The following is a 21156-nucleotide window of genomic DNA, read 5'->3' as shown; positions in this document are numbered from 1 at the left end:
TTCGATGTAAATTGAGATAAACACCATAAGAGCTTTTGCTGCATATTTTCTTCAACAGTAAAATGTATTTCCCATATGGTTTGGGTGTGAGGGTCCGAGCGTTAAGTTATACAGGGTATTACATACCTATATATAAAAAAATTAAATCCTAGAGGGGATCAAAACAAGCACTTTTTCCAAATAACCCGAAGGTCCAACGGCCAGTCCTCAAAAAACTAAGTTTCTTCTTTAATTTCTTTCTCAGACCCCTAAATAGAGGCGCGAAAAAAATTCTAATTTCGAAGAAATTTTGTATCTGGGGGTTTTTTAACCAGAAATTCAAGAATCTGAAATTAGTTTCTGAAAATTCGAAAAATACAGAACAGCTTCCTAGCTCAAACAAAAAATTACGCTTTTGGAAGAGTGTCTTCAAAAGATGGTAAATATAGGGAAAAAACCTTGGAAAAACGTATCACACGAAAGTGTATTGTTTTCCGATGTAGAATAAGAATAGAATTCAATAAAAAGTATAGGTTTTTACTCTTAACACTTAAGAGACAGAAAATGTGCATCTTCTTCTTCTTGATGGAGTTCACAATCCTCGGATTGGTTGGACGCAGTCCTCTTTTCTTTCCTGTGTGCTCTATCATTCTATCTCGTCTTCTCTGTACGGTTTTCCACATTTCCCTATTTTCCAGTACTAGTTCCAAGACTGCTTCGTTTGTTACCCTGCCCATTTAGCTAATCCGCCTTTTCCTAATTCTTATATTTATCCCGGATCTTAGCAGGTCCCGCTTTTGTTCAAATTCTTTTTTAGCCTGCGCTATCCTTGCTACGATTTTCTTATGTAACCTTCCTACCTAAATAGCAAAATTCCTTTAGATGCTTTAATAAAGTGTGGTTTCCTATTCGGATCTTTATCTTTTTCCTATCGTCTCTTTTCGCGCATTTTATTTACTTTTGTTTTTTCCTTCTCGATTTTCATACTGTAGTCTCTAGATAGTGTTCCCTCCATACCGTTTAATCCTGTTTCTAGATCCCTTTCCCTTTCTGCTAGTATTAATATGCAATTCGCCTCAGCAGATACATTGTTTCGCCCTGCACTTTGACCCCTAATTTAAAATCCTGCAAAAGAGCAACGATACTATCTTGGGAACACGTCCACCATGGAAACTTCTGCCGTGGTGAGTAGGAGAAAAGTGTATCGCGTCTCTATGCAGTACGTAAAAAGTGCGAAGTGAAGTTACTGGCTGTGGAAAAACCGAAAACTATCTAGCTCTGTAGCTGCATTTACAAATTCAATAAAAACATTTGCGGAAGAAGCCCTACATTGTCTTACACAGTCTTAATTTTCTTAGGATCCACCGCCTTACACGATCGAGAGGGGAAGGAGTACCTTTCGCACCTTCCATAGATCGCCTCTTTGTTAGCGATCACCGATTAACTTGGACCGCGTTTTCCATGTAGAGAACTACTCACTGCAATTGCGGTATACTTCAAAACGCATGTATTATATATATCTATTATACATAATTGTTTAACGTTATTAAATCGTGTAAAAGCAACATAACCTATTAAGAAATTAAAGTTGGCACTCAGGAATGTTAAGTAGACCATTGCCAACTGAAAAATAATCATGAAATTTGGAGTAATATAACTTCACTTTCGACGAAAAATGAATTGAACTTTTAATTAAGATTGTGTAAAATTTAGGGCTCCTTCCGCAAATTTCTTTGCTGAACTAGCTTAATTAAGGTGCTCTCTATCCATTTCATGAGCGTACCTGGAGGGATTATTAGCGTCGCGTGACCATTATTCTTAAAGAAACTGCCAAATTTACTCTTAAGAAAGATATAAAACAATTCTTCGCTGGAAGATATAAATGTAGACCCTCTTTTATCCAAGAACAATTTAAACCAGTTGCCAAATTCTTTATAGAGGAGCTTCTAGCTCAAAGCAAATATTTAACAAAAAAAAACATGTTTCACAGCTTTACATACTTTATGCCTAATATACACGGCCAAAAGTCATATTAATTTGCTGTATATGCCGTTTTATTACTAAACACTAAATTCTTCAAATTTCCACTGTAAAATTTTTATTGACCTCTTACAATATAAACGATTATTAATTCCGGTCAATTTTTTATTGGTACATAATTACAAGGGTCCAACGTGTTTCGTTTGGGAGCAATCCTTAAAAAAAGTTAAGAAATTTGCATTTCTTCTTTAATTTTTTCCTGGGAGTTTCAAAAACTGGTGGCACGTATTTGGGATATGCCCTCTCCGATTTTGCAATACTCCTACTACCCACACCGCTATATGGATGCGAAAATTTTTTTTATAATTTTGAATAATTTTTTGAGGACTGTGCACATAATGTTAATTTTACCTAATTTAATGTTACGGCTGATTTTCTTTTATTTCTGATTTGGATCAATAAATGTAGTTATATTGCAATGACTAGTCGATCCTAAGCACACCTAGGAAGAACCTTAAATTGACTACAGCGCCACATAAAAACCATCGAAAAGGTACTGGGAAGCTTTTCAGGACACCCAGATTTTGAGAATGGTCTCAAACCCCTACAAAAGGTGCCAAGGGAATGGACGAAGGTTCTAAACACTTTTTCGGAATGCTTTAGCGTAACACGTGACTACGCAGTCACCCCCCGAAAGTTCTGGAAAGCACTTTAGGATTTCAGAACTTTTTAAACCTTTTCTAGAACCTTCTTAGTGAGGTCCCGCTACTATCAATTAAGGAGTTTTTTTCACTAAATTTGTTCCCTGTTCTTAACGCTCAGTTATAGCGATTTCAAACAGTTTCTTGTGATACTAGATATGTTTCGTGGAAAGCTATGGTATTTTTTGTGCTATTTTGAGTTCTATTACATTTATCAGGATCTAGGACCCGGCCCGCAACTGACTGCACGTAATACCGCTAGTAACGGGAGTGAATCGTTCAATGTGCGGTACCGAAAACTTATCAAGTGGTTTCTACTACTGTGAATTTCCCACGTAAAATTCAATAATTTGTTGACTTTGAATGACCCTAAGATTATCACGACTTGAATATAATAATGTATTAGTTTTTTTTAATATCTGTTACATGTTAAGAGTTTACATTAAACGAGTTACACACCTAATAAATTTATTTATTAGCAAATTTGTGTGTTACACCAGAACCATTTTCAACGCTATTTTGATATTTTATATCATATAGAATAGAACATTTGAAATTGAGTTCACTTTAATGGCGTGTAATATCAACAAGAGCGTTTCAGGAATGCGCTTATATACTTCGGAAAGTTGTTTCATAGTTACCCCCTGAATCTGTTAACTACCAGACCGGTTGAGGATTGGCTTAAACATTCAATAATTTTATTCGCTACAAAAGTATCAAGCATACCATACCTTCCTGCATATTTGTGCCATTTCGCGCCACTTAAAAGTAATACGGTAGTTAATTGTACTGTTGAGAATTTTTATTCTGTTACATTAAATCCATTCACCGTACAGCATTAACGAGACAGATTCGTTTCACGTCGATTGTTTGCTAGAGGTTTACCTTATCTAGAAATATTATTTAACGATTTGCTATTGACGGATAGCAAATACAGCATTATATGAGGACGTCGGATAAGGAAATTTGTGATGGAAAATGAAAACCCAATTTATGGATATTGCAGAAGTCGTGTGACAAACTAACAAAACCTTTAAAAACAAACAGAAGTTATAACGTACAATGGGCGTACGATTTCATGAAATAATTCATCCCATATTATGAAAAGATCGGTGCCCTATGAAGCCTGTATGAACTATTGTCGGTTTTTAAAACCCTTTGAAACTATTGGCTATACTTCTAAACACAAGGGCTTTCCATTTTAAAGCTCGTTAAAAGTCTTAAGGCACATCAAGATTTGTATACAGGGTGTTACATGACCGCATGTAAAAAAAATTGGGTTATAGAGGGGATCAAGACAAACACTGTTTCCAAATAAACTGAGGGTCCAACGTGTTTCGTTTGGGAGCCACCCCCAAAGAAGTGGTCAAATTTGGATTTCTTCTTTCATTTTTTTCTCAGCAACCATAAGAAGGGTGACACGTCTTTGGGTACGCCCTATTCGATTTTGAAAAATTTTTTCCAAAATTCCTACCACGAAAGGGCGCACCACTACTTGAGGGTGCGAAAAAAATTCTGATTTTGACGAAATTTGGTATCTAGGGGTTTTTGAACATGAAAATGACGAATCTGGAATTAGTTTTTGAAAATTCGAAAAAAAAGTGTTTTTGTCTAAAATTTTGAACGTGTGGTTTTTTTGGTATCAGTGAAAATTTTGTAGTTTCGGCTATCCAGAGCTATTTTGTTCAGAAGGGTGCCATTTAAAAATTAAAAAAATATAAGATTTGGCGAAGGCCAATCAAAAACTTTCTTTTTTCGATAAAGGTCTTAGCCTGTGCGTCAGTTGAAAACTTAACGGCCAGCGCGATTCGGTTTCACTGAAAAAAAAATGCCAAAAACTCTCAAATTTTGAAGAAAAATGGTTAATGCGGAATCGTTAAAGTTAAGGGTCCTCCGTTTAAAAAAACGTACGCCACTGGTGACCAAAAATATTTTCAGTGCTGCTCAAGACCATCGTCCTTATGTTTCGGAAAATACACCTTCCAATCCACTGAAGGCATTCACCAAGGAGACCCTTTGGGTCCTTTAACCATCGCCGGTGCCATCCATCCTCTCCTTACCACTCTTATTGTCGCTTACTTAGATGACGTGGCTATTGCAGGATCAACATCAATATTAGAAGACATATTAAAAATTCTGAAAGCTGTTGATACTCTGATACCAACTGATTCCTATAGGATACGAAACAATTGGAGGTTGGAGAATCAATGCAAAAGCCTAATCAAAGTACTAGAAAAAAATTTAAAAAGCTCTGGAATATCTAAAAGAAAATATGAGTACAGCCATCCAGAAAAGAAATGCAAATTCGATCAACATTTTTATCATGTTTTATTATCTAACTGCTAATACTAATTACTAATACCTCTTTGCAACATTCTACCAATAAATCATAATATAATAGTAATGGTAATTTATTATTCCCTTTAGATGCCTTATGTGCATGAAAATCGTCAGTAATTTGAAAATTTCCTTTGGTTTTGAATTGATCGTGTCACAATAAAACTGCTTTACTGGAACAATGGTTTTTTAAATTGACATAAATAACTTATAGATCTGAAATGCCAATGCGAACCAGAAAGCAAACACTGGGGAAGTTATTGATTCTTATCTTTTTGTTCACTACTCATCCAAATATGAATAATAAATAATACAAATAAAGGCGGCTAAATTCAGTAGCCATAGCAAGTCACGCATTTATTAGAAGTAGTAAGAAATTGTCATTTACGCATCATTTTTAACTGTGCGGCGGTTTTCTTAACTTGCTCGCAATTTATCGTTATTTTGGTAAAGGTTTCCTAACAAACTGAACGTAGGTACGCCATTTTGCCGTGGATGTTTCCCTTTACAAAATAACAGTAATTTTTCAGGTTCGTGTCGGTGTGAAAAATCTTCTTTTTCTCTCTTCAAAGTACTTAGGACTTACCTTCTGTACCTCTTTAACCCGCTAGCTCAGATAATAACATGGGTGCAAATAGGAAGATAATTCGTTCTATTCTAGCTCACGGTATAACATTCATTAATCATAAAAACGTAACCAAAATTTGGAAGAATGTTGTTTTGACGTTACTACTCTCATATGCTTCCGAGATTAGTATGTAAATGCAACAATTTGGGTTTCCTTTATACGCAAACTTCTTGACCTCCTTGAGAAATTACAGAGAATTAACATTAATTATCTTTAATACCTTTATTTGAAAGTCAATGGATTCAAAACATATAAATATCTCCGCCCTTAAAAGAACGGTAAAGCTTAATAATCAAAAATAACGGACATTTCCTTTAACTAGTACCTTAATCAAATTTAACTGTTATAGGTACAATCCCCTAAAATACATAAAACCCCAAAAGTCAAATATAAAATTGTTCAGATCGATCCAAAATACGCAAACTTCACGATTTAATCAAGTTTATCAAATATAAAACTGCAAATTCTACCTTAATTCGTCTCGGTAATGGCGTTGCTTCTTATCTAATCGCCTTACATCCGCTGGGAACAGGTTGGTGACCTCGCATTCCAGGCGTTTGGTTTTGTCGTTACAGGAAATCAAACTGGTGGTGGTGGACTGCCAAATTTCCCAAATCTAATCTTCTCAATGTGGAAATACCCAAAAATAACTTAAACAAGCGCTGGCGGAAAACAATACGCCGGCGGGAAAAACTAACGCTGCATAGGCTCTTCTTCCAGGCTGGGAAACAAACTACGTTGGCACGCAGACCCCAAATTCCACTCTTAGATAACGATGTGGGCGTAAAATATCTCGATAACTTTATTTACGCTATATCAATCTTAAAACGTTCGGCGACGTCACACTACCACTTTTGATTTTTTGTTGCGTATTCAAATCGTAGTACGCTAACTGCGTATACCGCGTACTTCAATTTTCCAGACACTAATCACCACCTTCTCTACTCGATGGTTGAACGCCGACTACTTGCACTTTTTTACTCCGCATAAAAATTCCCCTCGCACCGTATTAATTGCATTCATATCAAAATGAAACAAAAGCACTTTAAAAATAGAATCTGTCCTTTGCACTTTATATCTAAGTTACATTGTAATCAAAAAATTCTTTCTAGGACGTAAAGAATGTGTAAATTTGGTTTTTAAAAAACTCCAACCCATTACAGTACCCCCTCCTTGTTTTTGATACAACTGGTCTGTTGAATCGAAAACAACATACTAAGAGTTAAAAGCAAAACATTCCTATAAAAAATCAAACTTATTTACAAAATATATATACAGTGAAAATAGAATTTTCAAAATTGATAACAAAGGATCTCAGGTATTAGGTTTGGTTAGGTATGGTATAGGTTGCTACCGGTAAGTTTATGGTACTACTGGGTGGTTCTGATACCCTATACTTCTTTAAATTTACCACATTATGTACTCCTCTGTTTCTTTCTCTTTTTCCAATCTCTTTGGTTTACTCTCATGATGCTCTTCATTGATTCTTTTTCAATTCCTTCTATCTTGAAATTTTTCTCCACTATTTCTTCTTCATTGCTCTCTTCAATTCTTCTGCGATTTGGTACTAACTCTTTTATTAACTCTGTTCTAACCTTCTCTTTAACTTGTTCCTCTAACTCTTGATAGTGTTCAATCATGTTCTCGAAATCCCCCGTTTTAGGTAAATCGACATCTTGTGGTTTTCTTTCATCTACCTTCTCTTGTCTGTCACCTATTTTTTCTTCTTGCAACTTAGGTTGGTCTTTGTCCTTTTCCACTTCTTGTTCTGAACGATGTTGATTCCTTTCTGCTAATTCAATCTGGAGTTCCAAATTTATCTGTTGTACTTTGAAAAGATCTTCATGTGCTTTAGCCAATTTTTCTTCTAAATCTTCTACTCTTTTCTGCCAAATTTTGCTTTCTTCGGGTCGCTTCTCCACCCCCTCCAACTTTCCTAAGACCATTGGTTTGTATGTACTTTCTTCTTCCGTTCCATCAATAACTTCTTCTATTTCTGAATCGTCATCTTCACTCGTAATTGCTTGATTATTTGGTAAATGATTTTCTTTGGGTGTTGTATTGGCTTTGCATTGGTTATAATATACTTTTATAAAATTAATTAATTGTTGCTGCTCCTGCTGTTGTTGCTGCTGGCCAAGTGGAGCTCCTTGTCCAGTAGCATCTAGTTTCCCTGGTCGTTTCTTCTTGGCTGATTATCTACAGCTCCTTCATGTTGCCTTCGGTCATCATAACTTCTGCTGTATGCCCCATAATTTCCTCGTCCCCTTCCATAATTCACTGGGTTGGCCTCTCTTCTATTGTCTTGTTGATAATTATTTCGGTTTTGGTAATTTCTTTGGTCTTGATCTCTTCTTTCATACTGTTGTCTATTTTCTCTTCTGTCTTGATTTTCTCGGTTTCGGTTTTGATAAGGTCTTTGATCTTGATCTCTTGTTTCTGGCCTGTTTGAATCTCTTCTCCAATCTCTATTAGTTTCTTGAATTTTTTCTAAAATTTCTGTCAAATTCTTGATCGTTTTTGCTTGGGCCGCATATAGTACCATCTGGATGTCTCTTGGGAAATGATCTACTAGTGCTTCTATTAGCTGATCTTCCTTTATTCTTGGTTCCAGGTGTGCAGTTTTCGATACCCAGTACCACACATGGTCCGTGTAACTTCCATTCCTTGCATTATATAGTCTGGGCGTATTTAGTTGATGCCGGATTTTATTTTGCTTCTCCGTTGACCAAAATTGTTCCAAAAATTCTCTCTTGAATTCTTTAAAATTTCTCCATTCGCTTTGATGTAGGTCGGTCCACGCTTTAGCACATCCCTCCAAATAATCTTCCATTATATTCATTTTCTGTTCTTTGAGATGCATATTCATCCAATAATTCTCTAGGGATTTCAAAAAATTAACCGGGTGCACACTTCGGAAGCTTCCATCAAACTTCTTTGGTTTCAATGTTGTTAATCCCTCAGTTTTGTAAATGATCGTACTCGCCTTCTGTGTATTAATCGGTTTCTCTTCTTTTATTTTTTCTTTTATCTCTTCAATTTCTTCTGTGTTTCTTTCCACTTTGTTGTCGAGGTCAGTTATCTTCTGATCAGTTATTTTTTCCTGTTTTGCTATCTGGTGTTCTACTTTCTTGAACTCGTAGTCCACCTGCTGTGTGAAACCAACGTGCTGCTGATGTAAGCCTTCAATTTTCTTTTCATGAATCGTAAATCTTCGTTCGCATTCTTGTTTTTGACCTCTTATTTCGTTTCGTAACTGTTCGATATTCTTTTCTTGAGTTTTGATAATCTGTTCTTGTCCTGCTTCCATTTTGTTTTCTAGATGTGCTTGTCCTGCTTCCATTTTGTTTTCTAGATGTGCTTGTCCTGCTTTCATTTCTTCTTGTCCTGTTTTCATTTCTTGTTGCATTCCTTGTATTGCTTTCATTAAGATTGACAAATCCATGTTTTGTATATGGGCTACTGGAGCTGCTTCTAAAATTTCTTGGCTTTCTTGACTAAAAACGATGTCTTCACTCGCTTGTGTGCCCTCCATTTTGTTTTTCTGTATTGCTCGAGCAGCTTTCTTAAACCCGGACCGTAATTCCATAAAATGATTGTAATATTTGATTTTCTTTTTTCTTGTTTCTTAAAAAGTTTCTTCGTTGCTCTGCTGGTATAATTTGCATGAAACTCTTCTTTACAGGCGTTGATGGTTCGAAGCCCACCGATTGGGTGCCATTTGCGGCGGTTTTCTTAACTTGCTCGCAATTTATCGTTATTTTGGTAAAGGTTTCCTAACAAACTGAACGTAGGTACGCCATTTTGCCGTGGATGTTTCCCTTTACAAAATAACAGTAATTTTTCAGGTTCGTGTCGGTGTGAAAAATCTTCTTTTTCTCTCTTCAAAATACTTAGGACTTACCTTCTGTACCTCTTTAACCCGCTAGCTCAGATAATAACATGGGTGCAAATAGGAAGATAATTCGTTCTATTCTAGCTCACGGTATAACATTCATTAATCATAGAAACGTAACCAAAATTTGGAAGAATGTTGTTTTGACGTTACTACTCTCATATGCTTCCGAGATTGGTATGTAAATGCAACAATTTGGGTTTCCTTTATACGCAAACTTCTTGACCTCCTTGAGAAATTACAGAGAATTAACATTAATTATCTTTAATACCTTTAATTGAAAGTCAATGGATTTAAAACATATAAATATCTCCGCCCTTAAAAGAACGGTAAAGCTTAATAATCAAAAATAACGGACATTTCCTTTAACTGGTACCTTAATCAATTTTAACTGTTATACAATCCCCTAAAATACATAAAACCCCAAAAAATTAAATATAAAATTGTTCAGATCGATCAAAAATACGCAAACTTCACGATTTAATCAAGTTTATCAAATATAAAACTGCAAATTCTACCTTAATTCATCTCGGTAATGGCGTTGCTTCTTATCTAATCGCCTTACATCCGCTGGGAACAGGCCGGTGACCTCGCATTCCAGGCGTTCGGTTCCGTCGTTACAGGAACTCAAACTGGTGGTGGTGGACTGCCAAATTTCCCAAATCTAATCTTCTCAAGGTGGAAATACCCAAAAATACTCGCTGGCGGAAAACAATACGCCGGCGGGAAAAACTAACGCTGCATAGGCTCCTCTTCCAGGCTGGGAAACAAACTACGTTGGCACGCAGACCCCAAATTCCACTCTTAGATAACGATGTGGGTGTAAAATATCTCGATAACTTTATTTAGGTACGCTACATCAACTTTAAAACGTTCGGCGACGTCACACTACCACTTTTGACATTTTGTTGAGTATTGAAATCGTAGTACGCTAACTGCGTATACCGCGTACTGCAAATTTCCAGACACTAATCACCACCTTTACTACTCGATGGTTGAACGCCGACTCCCTGCACTTTTTTACTCCGCATAAAAATTCCCCTCGCACCGTATAAATCGCATTCTTATAAAAATGAAACAAAAGCACTTTAAAAATAGAATCTGTCCTTTGCACTTTATATCTAAGTTACATTGTAATCAAAAAATTCTTTCTAGGACGTAAAGAATGTGTAAATTTGGTTTTAAAAACTCCAACCCATTACAACTGATGGTTTTGGAAGGAACCTCATCTTAATATAATACGATCGATTTTTTCGTTTGTCAGTCTAATTTTGGTTTGTAATTTTAATCAGTGGCTTGTCTCACTTTGAATCGGAAGATACACAAACTTTAACTAGAGCTACTAATTTATTGGAAAGTTATCAATTCAATTATGCAAGTTTCATAAACGACAGTAATTTCCACACATTCCCTCAGATATCACGTAATTTCATTCGATATCTGATTTACTTGTCTACATTCAAAATAAAATTTCACGAAACCTTGTCAATTTTACATCGGGCAATTCCCAAAAGGCAAGCGGAAAAACATGCACTGAAATTGTGAACGTCGGTTTCTAGGATGTCTTTGATTGCCCCACAAACATTTTTGAGACGACTGATATTTACATACATTTTCAGAAAGTTATACCTTAAAGTAAATTAACTCTGTGACGAAAACGTTAACTACTTATTTGTTTGAATTAATTTGAATTTCGGCTTTAGATTTGACTGATCTTTCGTTGAACATTTCAAATTATGTAATTATAAGTTCTTCATGAAGCTATCCAGAGAATTCATCTACTCATGTTTTTCATCTAAATATTGTTCGTGTCACAATTTCGCAACTATACGTTACTGGGCAATACAAATCTTCATTACTTTTTACCAATTTTTGGCACTGGGAATATGAGACGCAATTTTATTACAAACACTTCATTATCTCAAACGTTCGAGACGCTTTGAAAGTGTTGAGGAACTATTTGACGTTTTAATGGAAACCTCCAAAACGTATTAAAAATGATCTCGAATAGTCCCTTTAGACTAAGTTTAGTTAGGAAAAGCTTGATTAACCATTATAGATGGTTCTACAAGCAGTTAGAGGCTTTGCAAAGCGCTAGTCGGGAATCCAACCGTAGAAAAATAGTGGTATTCACTTCCAACAATTTTTCATAATTTAATGCTGTTTGGGATCCCAAATGACCAAGTAGGTTTTGTGTAACGAATCCTTTTAGGTAGATTTCTATCTAGCTACCTATTGTAATGGTACCAGTATATTTATAGGTTTAGACGTTTATATATATCACTTCCAAGAAGCACTAACTTTAATTATGAACGGATTTCGAGAATACGTAAGGGTTGAACTCATAAATATCTCGGTCAAGTCGTGAATCGGCCAATTCCACCATATTGGAACAAAATGTCTGGTGAATCCAATTGAATCAAAGATTTTTTGAGCCCTAGAGGCCATTTTAATTTTTATAATAGATTCCCAAAGGTAGTTTCTCCATGTCCTTAAGATACTCTATCGAAATACTCATTCTTATTCCACAATAAAGCAAGCCGCAGCTAGTATCCGACTCGTTCTCCGCGGACTGGCCGCTATACTCCCACGGAGAGATTAAACTTTGCTATGTCCATCAACAATGGCTTGCGGTATGAACCTTAACATCCTATCTTTATCGGGTAAACTTGTGACACAAATTGTCTACTTAAAAACTGCTAACTAGATGGTCCAAATCCTACAAGACCAAATACTCCTCGCCGAAAATCCACTTCTTTTTCTTCCGCGTTGATGCAAAGGAACCGAAACACATCTCGACCATCTGGCCGAATGCTGATTTGGAGAAATGCTTTTCTTATATCCAAAACTAGTCCGAATCGGTGCTTCCTGAATCCTATCAAGATGCTTGGTTTGAGCTCTACAAGGCTCTAAACACTGGTTACTCTCTTGCAGGATCCTGAAAAACCGGACGAAGATTGGGAGTTGTAGACTGCTCCTTGATAACGGGACGATGCGGTAAATAATGTATCGGTTTGTGATGATATGACCCGTTAACTACTTCAAGGACCTTCTTGTTACAATAGCACTTGTAACTGCCATACTTCGCACTTACTCCAAAACATTTAAGCGAATTCGGAATCTGTGATCCCCCCAACAAAAATTGTTTGCTCGTTTCTTTTGACTTCGTAGCCCAACTGTGCTGCGTTTGTCTCGAAAGTATACGAATTTTAAGAGCCCGTATCGATGAGAACTCGTATCACCTTTGAGCCACCTGGGCCAACCAAAGTCACACGAACACGAACAATGTGTGACTTCTAAGTGTTGGCGCAAGTTGTGGTACTCTTTATTTCTTTGCTCTTGGTTGTTTGCTCCAGCGTATCCACCGATATTTTGTCGATAGGAATGTCGGGGCACATAATCGTAACGTGCTTTTTAGCACAGACTGCACTTTTTTTTTCGAAATGTGACCCAACTTAAGACAACTGAAACATAGTTTTTCTCGATAATGAACTTCTTCGGAATTTTCGGACCCATGGAACATGAACCACTGACGTGCGGTTTGTCACAAAAAGGCACGTTAATCCAGTGTGATTTACCTACTAAATCCATGAACGTTGAGATTTTCTCCACACCGTTATGTCTTAGTTTTTTTGAATTTTCCTAAACCAAACCAAAGAGATTTTATTAAGTATTCTTTCACCAAACCGATCAGTAGCAAGAACCATTCGTTGTACATTCTCGACTTCGTTTCGTAGAAATGGGAGAAGGTTGGATAAACGCTGATGAATTGGAACCAGGTCGCGAATGAAGCGCGAACGCCGAACGTTGCCACGCCCGCAGTAACTCTTCTGGAAGACAAAACTCGATGAGTGGAAACAGGCCTACACTTATCCGACGTAATTCCGAGCATATCCAAAGCACCTAGATGGGTTTCCAACTGATCGTACAACAAAGCAATCTCGACCCTGTTCCCAGTACCACAATTCTCAATGACAATTACTCACTTATGACCTGGATCTGCAGGCCTTCTTACTGTATTTTTGGGAAACGACAGGAAAGCTCTCCACAAGAACCCAGGCACGGGTATTCGCCTTAGATACCCCACAGACTCTCCGGTTTTACGTTTTTGAAAAATGACTACTTCTTAGGATCGTGGTGGTAAATTCGATGGCATTTTCTCGAAAATTATTGTGTAAGTGCTAATCTATGGAATACCCCTCAGCCAGCAGAGTCTCGGCAAATTAGATCTCGATAATTCCTTTTATTTTGCTGCTATCACTTCCATAGCAGTCTTAGGGAATAGATAGGTAATAGCATCTTCGTTTGCTCCTCCCGACACTACGTTTTTTCAGTGGTTTCTCTTTATCCTGAAGAGTATTTCATTAGGATTCTGATGGTAAATACATGGCATTTTCTTGAAAATTGTCGTAAAGTGCTAACACTAAACGTGTTTTGAGGAAGAGCGAACCACCGGGGATCTGGCCTTTAGCCAGCGGAGTCTCGGTAAATTAAAACTCGATAACTAATTTTATGGTGCTTAGACTTAACTTAGACCTTGGGAATAGGTAATCGCATTCCATTGGGTTTCCATACCCCCCAGGTTCCACACTCCATATTTAATTGCAGATTTACAAAGTACTCCAAAGGTACTTATTTTTGTATGTGCCATGTTACGGTTATTTTGAATTGAGGCACATGTACCTCTTCCATTTAATAATAATAATAATAATTGATTTTAATTCCCATCAAACAACACAATGCCTAATTACAGATGAGGAAATGTATAAATAAATAATGTAAATAAATGTATATAAGTATCACAGGAAACAGATAGAGATATCTCGGACGTTGCAATTGAAGATATCAACAAGTCGATTAGCCGATTCAAGACAGGCATTCATGCGCGATATCAGTGACGTACACAATGCTTTTTTATAAACAAATAGGTTGCTACTCCTTAGAACCTTTATATAGAATTTATAAATTTTTTTCAGTTATAGGTAAAAAACCATATTGCAATTAAAAAAAAATACAGAAAGCGCTCTAACTGTTGATACAAGAATACGATTTTTAATTTTCTGGGCGATTTGGATTCTACGTATCAAGATCTAAGAGAACCTGCGATATAAGTGAAGATCGCTTCTTCACGTCAAAAGTTATAGGTAAAAAACCATAGTGGTACAGAATCTTTTTTTAAGTTTATCAATTTTTTCCAAACCATAATATACCTTGGTAGCTTTTTACAAGGAGCAACAACCTAACGACCGAAACGTGGAAAATTGTTGTCACCTTAAGGGCTTAAGAATTCCAGCGTTCTGTTAAAGTGTTGTTCGAATCAAGTAAATGCCACATTATATTTATCTTGAAATAAGGGAAATACTTTTTAACAGTTTTACAGCGGTTGACGAAAGCTCGCCGAATAAAATTCGGGATTTTACGTTCTGTCCTGTCCCATTAACTGCACAACACCTGCGGGATTTATCAATAACTTACCTCCTTAAATTCTAATAACTTTAGCTCGATAATTTGCGGCTAGTTGTTTCGTACGCGAAAATGTAAGCCATTTGGTTTAAATTTAGAAATAAAAAAGTCAAGTAGCGAAATGAAATATGCGGCTTCAAGTGCTTTAAATTGTTCTCTTTACTATGAGGCAAAAAGAGCATCGTGACCGCTCAGGTATTGACTACCCCTTTCAAAATGCATTTTCATTACATAATCGGGACATTCCGGGTATAAATCTATTGACAGATATCATGCGGGCTTAATTTTCCTATTATGTCTCTGGTTAGTTTACAATTTAACAGAAAAATGAATTTCACTTATTATGTTGGTCTATTGTTGCGCATTGGTTGCCCGCAACAAGTTTTTTCAGAGAATGAGCTTTCAACTGGGGAAAAAATTCATAGCGCGAATGTTGTCCCTAGATCCATCCGTCCACCAATCCGTTCAGATCACGTAAAAGTTAGGTTTTCTGGATTTCCATTGATATCGGAAGAATTTGCTGTCCTGCCCAACCCAGGTCTTTCAAGAGAACATGGTGCAACGTTTTAAATTAACAGAAACCACTGGTACAACATTCTTTTCGTCTACTCTGTGTCTAAAATCTTATTACGCAAGGAGCCTAAGCCCTCGGATGGACGGATGGACGAAATTCAAGCTGTGTTTTTCATGAGAAAATCCCTAAAAACGTAAATTGTTGCAGAACCACCAACACAAGTCGTGTGCGGTCCAGAAAAGTAATGCTCTTTGGCACCTTTGTGCAATAAATTAGCAGCCTGAAGTGTAAATGAAACTAAGCAACGTATTATATCTGCTTTTATCCACGATAATAAGGTCGCAAATCGCGTAAAATGGGCATCAATTGTTTAATTAACGATATCGCGCAGAATAAAGTTGTGACTATTTACATGATAGACGTCTCCCTAATGCTTAGCTTTAATGGAAATCAATGCATGGCAGTATCTATCATTAACACTCTAAATATGAGATGCCTAGCTTCAATATTTGCTATTTAAGCTGATTACAAAGATTAATCTACGTATGTTCGCTGAGTTTTAGGAATTTCGTAACCATTAAATGCGATTATGTGTTCGCATGAAAATTTCAACCTAACTTTTTTTGCAGCCCCTCCTAGTTTCAAAAGTTTAACAAATACTCCATTTGTCAATTCATGGACACTTAAATTCTATCATTTGTGTATCCAAAGCCAATTGGCGGATTAAAGCGTGACTCTTGTGTGATTGATTGTAAAACGGCATTTTGTAAGATAGGTACGTCAAAAACAATTGCGTTACTGTTAATTACGAAAGGCTCGTGATTTCATGTAAATTATGTACTTCTTATATTTACTTTTTCTAATAAAAAGAATTACCTTCTGCTAGTATTATTTTAAGGAAATACTCGCAAGTGACGTATAATCTCATAAAAAGGTGAAGTTATTGCAATAAATATATAAATCAGCATATGCATGATGAAAGCCCATTTTTGATAATGCAGATCAGTATTTCATTAGCAAAGTTTAAAATTATATCGATCTCACCAGTAATCTAACTCAAAATAGACTAGACCCTGCACATCTACACTATAACAGAAAGCTTTTAGTGAAAATTTAACGTCTCTAGAATTGTAATTGCTGAGATCTCAGCCGGACAGCCAGCCAGCCAACAATATCGTATTTTTTTCAAAAATGCGCTAATAATTAAGTTGTTATACTGGTAGCGCCATCTAACGGTAAAATTATAGCACCTCCGAAAACCATATCAGAATTATTTTTGTCAAGTCCAAAAATTCGCTAAAAATATATTCTAATTATTCACATGTTAAAATATTGCTCGTAGGTTGTTTCGACGGTATACGCCATCATAAGGCGGCTAAAATAATATCTTCGGTAACCTCATAAATTTGAACATACTTTCGGGGTCAAAAATTCAAAAAGGTGCACAATTTCTATAAATAACATTAAATTAATCTAGTGGTTAATATAATCGATGAAAATTATTACTTAAGAAATTACATTTTGAGAAAGGACAATGAATTGAAACGGGAAGCGAAAGGAGCACAAGGTAAAGCGGCATGCCAAAGTTGAAAAGTGGTGGAATATACAAAAAAAAGAGGTACAAGGTGAGAGAAAAAGAAAAATAATAAGCGAGGACCGAGTTCCTGATGAAGACAGTCGTTAGGGCTCACGGGAAGAATTAAATTTACTTAAAATTAAATACCAAAAGGCGCTTGCAAGTTTTTAGAGCAAGAGAGTTACTGTAGGAAAAAGAGGTTCTTATCGAGATTTAAACATTACTTGACAAAAAATTGAGGACTTTCTTTAAATTGTTTATGAATGGCTTTCATTTGCCAAAATGTCAAGTCTGAGGCCTTTCTTGCAAAAGTGGAGGATCTGTCTGTAAGTTTTTTTTATCGAAAAAGAATGGCAGGAATTTTGTTTGCCGTTGACACACACATTTGGAGTCTTGAGGGTGGTTTTGGAACGTAGATGGCGTTTATGGGTTCTGGGACTTTGTCAAGTTAAGTAGATGGCGAAAGAATCTGAAGAATTACTTGTGTCGTAAGGGGTGGAATTGATCGAAGGACTTTATATATAGTCAAGGGCAGCAAGTTTTCTATAGACACTGATTTCCAGGAGTGTTAGATCTAGTAGATTTATTGACAGATTTAATTTTTATTATGAATTTAAGGTTAGAATGGAAGGTGTTAAGAGTACTGTTACCATATGCCACAATAATTTAAACAATATTAGTTACACCGCACGCAATTTTTAGTCAAACACAAATAAAACAAATCGAAATTTGATTGAAATATACTAAGTTGATAAAGACCGCCATTGACCATGCTATCCCCTTTGATTCCTATCATCCCCTAACACACAACTTATCCAGATTCTTTTTCTATAGACTTCTAAAACCGCTCACTCATCCCAGTAATTTGCCAAAATCAACTTGACAGCCCACCTTTACCAAAATTCCCGGATTAAAAAAAATCGTACAACGTTTCGATTTTATCTCAGTTTTCAAATGTATGATATTTTTCTGTAAAGCGTTCAAAATCTGGAAATAAACGCATTCTCAGAGAAAATTTCATAATGTTTGCTTTTGAACTGGTAAAATAAATATATACACGCGGCCTAGAGTAAAGAAAAACTGGTTGGCGCCACGAGTGTACTAAAACACACATAGTGACATAAATTATTGCACTGTATGAGATATAATTATCTCTTAGTATTTAATTGTATTTAGTTACTGACCACCAATTCATATTTTATTTTCTATTATAATGATTATAGTAGAGTATCCACTGGTTTGTTTATGAGTTTACTTATTTGGTATTAGTTTACATCTTTTTAAAATAATTACACCATATATTGTAATTAAATTCTACTAAATTTACACTGAATTGTCCGATAATTGAAGGTCTGTTGGAAAAATATATATTATTATATGCAATGGCAAACGGTCACTAAACCACCCACAAGCGCTTATACAGCTACCTCAATTTGGGCTCGAGCAACCAATCATTTAACCACATTCATTCGACATAAAACAAACAAATACTAAGCTGTAATAAAAACAAAGAGGCATTCATGGCCAGGATAACACATTGCACGCAACAAGCGATCGATAGAATAAGTTATTAAATAAATCTTAGTTACCTTAAAGTGTCGATAATCCAAAATCTCCGGTCGTAACTGCGATTTACAATAAATGACGCACAAACACAAGACACCAGGTGATATTACTTCGAAACTTCATTGCTCGACTTCACTTATAGAACTCGAATCTCGATCCAGATGACACTGACCTCGATGTTATTGCAAACTATAGTATTGGCCCTTTGATGGTGGACAAAACTCCCTCTAACGGATATTGGGAAACTTGTTTGTAAACTTCACTTTTTAAATTCGACTTAAAACATTCACTTTTATTGCGAGAACTTAAATCTCTTAATACTCGTAGCACTCAATTCTATAACAAGAACTTTACGATTATAAAGACGGACTGTCTTTCCAACTGGTAAGGCGAACTGTCTTGCAATAATACTCTTAAATAACGGCAAAACTTTTCAGGGTCCACCAAAACAAAACAAGCTTGATCGAAAAGCACCGATTAACGTCTTCCGCTTCTATTTAAAACAAATTCCGTTTCTTACTGTTATCGCAAACGATCAGAATTAACTTTTACAATAACGATTATGGATGGTTTTCCCGATATGCCACAATAAAAAATATTTTAAAACGAGCATTTGTTTCACCTGATATCCCTTGCATTTTGGAACCTCCTTTTTTCCAAAGTGACGGTAAAAAAACCAGACAGAATAACTATAGTAGTTCGCAGGAATTTCGAACGTTTCTTAAGCAATTAGAAATTGTCACCAATACATTTAACATTTTTTGGTAATCGAATCTGGGCCCTTTGGCCGTTTTCCGATGAACATCAGGGTTTGGTTTATTTCAATTAAAAAATTATAAATGAAGTTAATTGAAATAATTATCATTTGGAGTATCCTTTCGCTCTCTCTTATTGGGATTCTGCCGCGTGCTAAATCAGGTGATAATTAAAAACACTCTGAAACATGATGAATTTCACCCGAATAACCGTAAACGCACCAAAGAAGTTGAATAGTTTCCAAGCTGTCTGGTGATTTCCACGCCATATCTCACAAAAATTTCTATCGCAATTAATATTCGACAGTTGTCGAGTGTGTAATAACGACTGTATTTCGGTTTCGCGCAATATCGAAACATCCATATAAATTAATTCTAGAACAAACAATAGGTTATTACAAATAGATTCGAGAGCAATCGTAATCACTGTAGTACACACTTCAGATGGGTTTAGTGAAAATTAGTTAGTTAACAAATAGGTTGCGGCGTAGTAGTAAAATAATTATTAAAGAGGGGCTAATTAAAATTACCACAAAGGACTAGTATTTTTAATATTGTGTTTTGCATACAAATTACACATTAAAGGATAAAATTGCAAAATGTAATTCTCCTTCTAGGAATTGTACATTTATAATCTTTAAGTGTGTTTAATCGTGTTCATGAATCCCGCTTAATAAGTCAGCAGCAGCACTGACCTAATTGCGACCACCGTAAGATATACTAAACTGATCCAAAATGTTCTTAACAATTCATTTGGGTTACTTGAAGATTAGTGTAAGTAGTTTGTTAGAAAACCTCCTCATAAAACATTTTCTCTCAAGGCGAATAATTATAAAAAAGAGATGGTTGCTCCAAGTTTGCGAATAAATTGGGTGCTTCTTGGATTTCTTCTCCACTTCACTTATACATCTAAATTGTTTTGATCGAAATAGGATTAAGGATGCTGGATCATGGACAAAAATCAATACGGTCACCTATTTCGTTGGAAATTGGGGTTCTGGAGGAAATATAACTAGGAATGAGGAAATTACGTGTAACAATATGTTAGTTTCAATTTTCTATAAGCGTAAATGTGGTCATCAATTTCAATCATAGAATTTGAATTCGTTTAAGGATTATTTGATGTTTGATTTTATTTAAATAATTACTCTATTTGTCATTCTAAATGTGTCAAAAGACTAGATTTAATGGAATTAACTGAGTGAATATTTTGTTAAAGTTATCTCTTGGAAATCCGGTCGTTACGATAAGAGGTTTCGTTATCGCTGCGTAAAATCCAATTAAGGTAGTTTAGCAGATGTCTTTCGCCGATAAGAGAACACAGGCGTTTTAATTTATACAAACACATGCAGAAAATTAAAGAGAGATTTTGGTTTTCCCAGTTGTAAGAGATTTTTATTACACCGTTGAAAGTCAATGTTTAAGTCGAATTAAAGAAGTGAAGTTTTTCGTTTTTTTAAAACCTTTCTGTAAGATTATCCAGGTTACCTGCCAAAAGGAGCGTTTCCATAATCAAAGAACCAATTTCAGTAATTCGAACCCTGATGATACATAATCAGAAGTACCGAAGCGGTGACATTACATTTGATAAGATACTAACTACTCCCAGTCTGAATTTTATGAAATTCGGGTTATAACTAACGGAGATGTCAAAAGGGATTTCCTATTTTTTACCCTACATTGCCAATTCACGAACTCCGATCTACAACACTGATAAAGAACCTACATGCAAAATTTCATCGTTATGGATCCATCCGTACTC

At 35.8% G+C, this 21156-nt stretch overlaps 2 protein-coding genes across 3 annotated transcripts in view; both read right to left on the bottom strand.

Moving 5' to 3' along the window:
• The window catches only part of LOC116166878 (lachesin-like), a 153412-nt gene that overhangs the window by 35295 nt on the left and 96961 nt on the right, over positions 1-21156 (bottom strand). The gene's annotated exons all lie outside the window — the stretch shown is intronic.
• On the bottom strand, positions 7766-9238 carry LOC116166880. Its single transcript, XM_031482070.1, has 2 exons — positions 8983-9238; positions 7766-8949 (listed from the first exon to the last, which is right to left on the bottom strand). The coding sequence occupies exons 1-2, from the start codon at positions 9212-9214 to the stop codon at positions 7790-7792; spliced, it is 1392 nt and encodes a 463-aa protein (XP_031337930.1). The 5' UTR covers positions 9215-9238; the 3' UTR covers positions 7766-7789.

This window comes from Photinus pyralis, unplaced genomic scaffold (assembly GCF_008802855.1).
Source record: "Photinus pyralis isolate 1611_PpyrPB1 unplaced genomic scaffold, Ppyr1.3 Ppyr1.4_LG3b, whole genome shotgun sequence".
NCBI classification, from domain to species: domain Eukaryota; kingdom Metazoa; phylum Arthropoda; class Insecta; order Coleoptera; family Lampyridae; genus Photinus; species Photinus pyralis.
The sequence above is the reverse complement of the archived record's forward strand: the minus strand, read 5'-3'. Positions and strand labels throughout refer to the sequence as shown.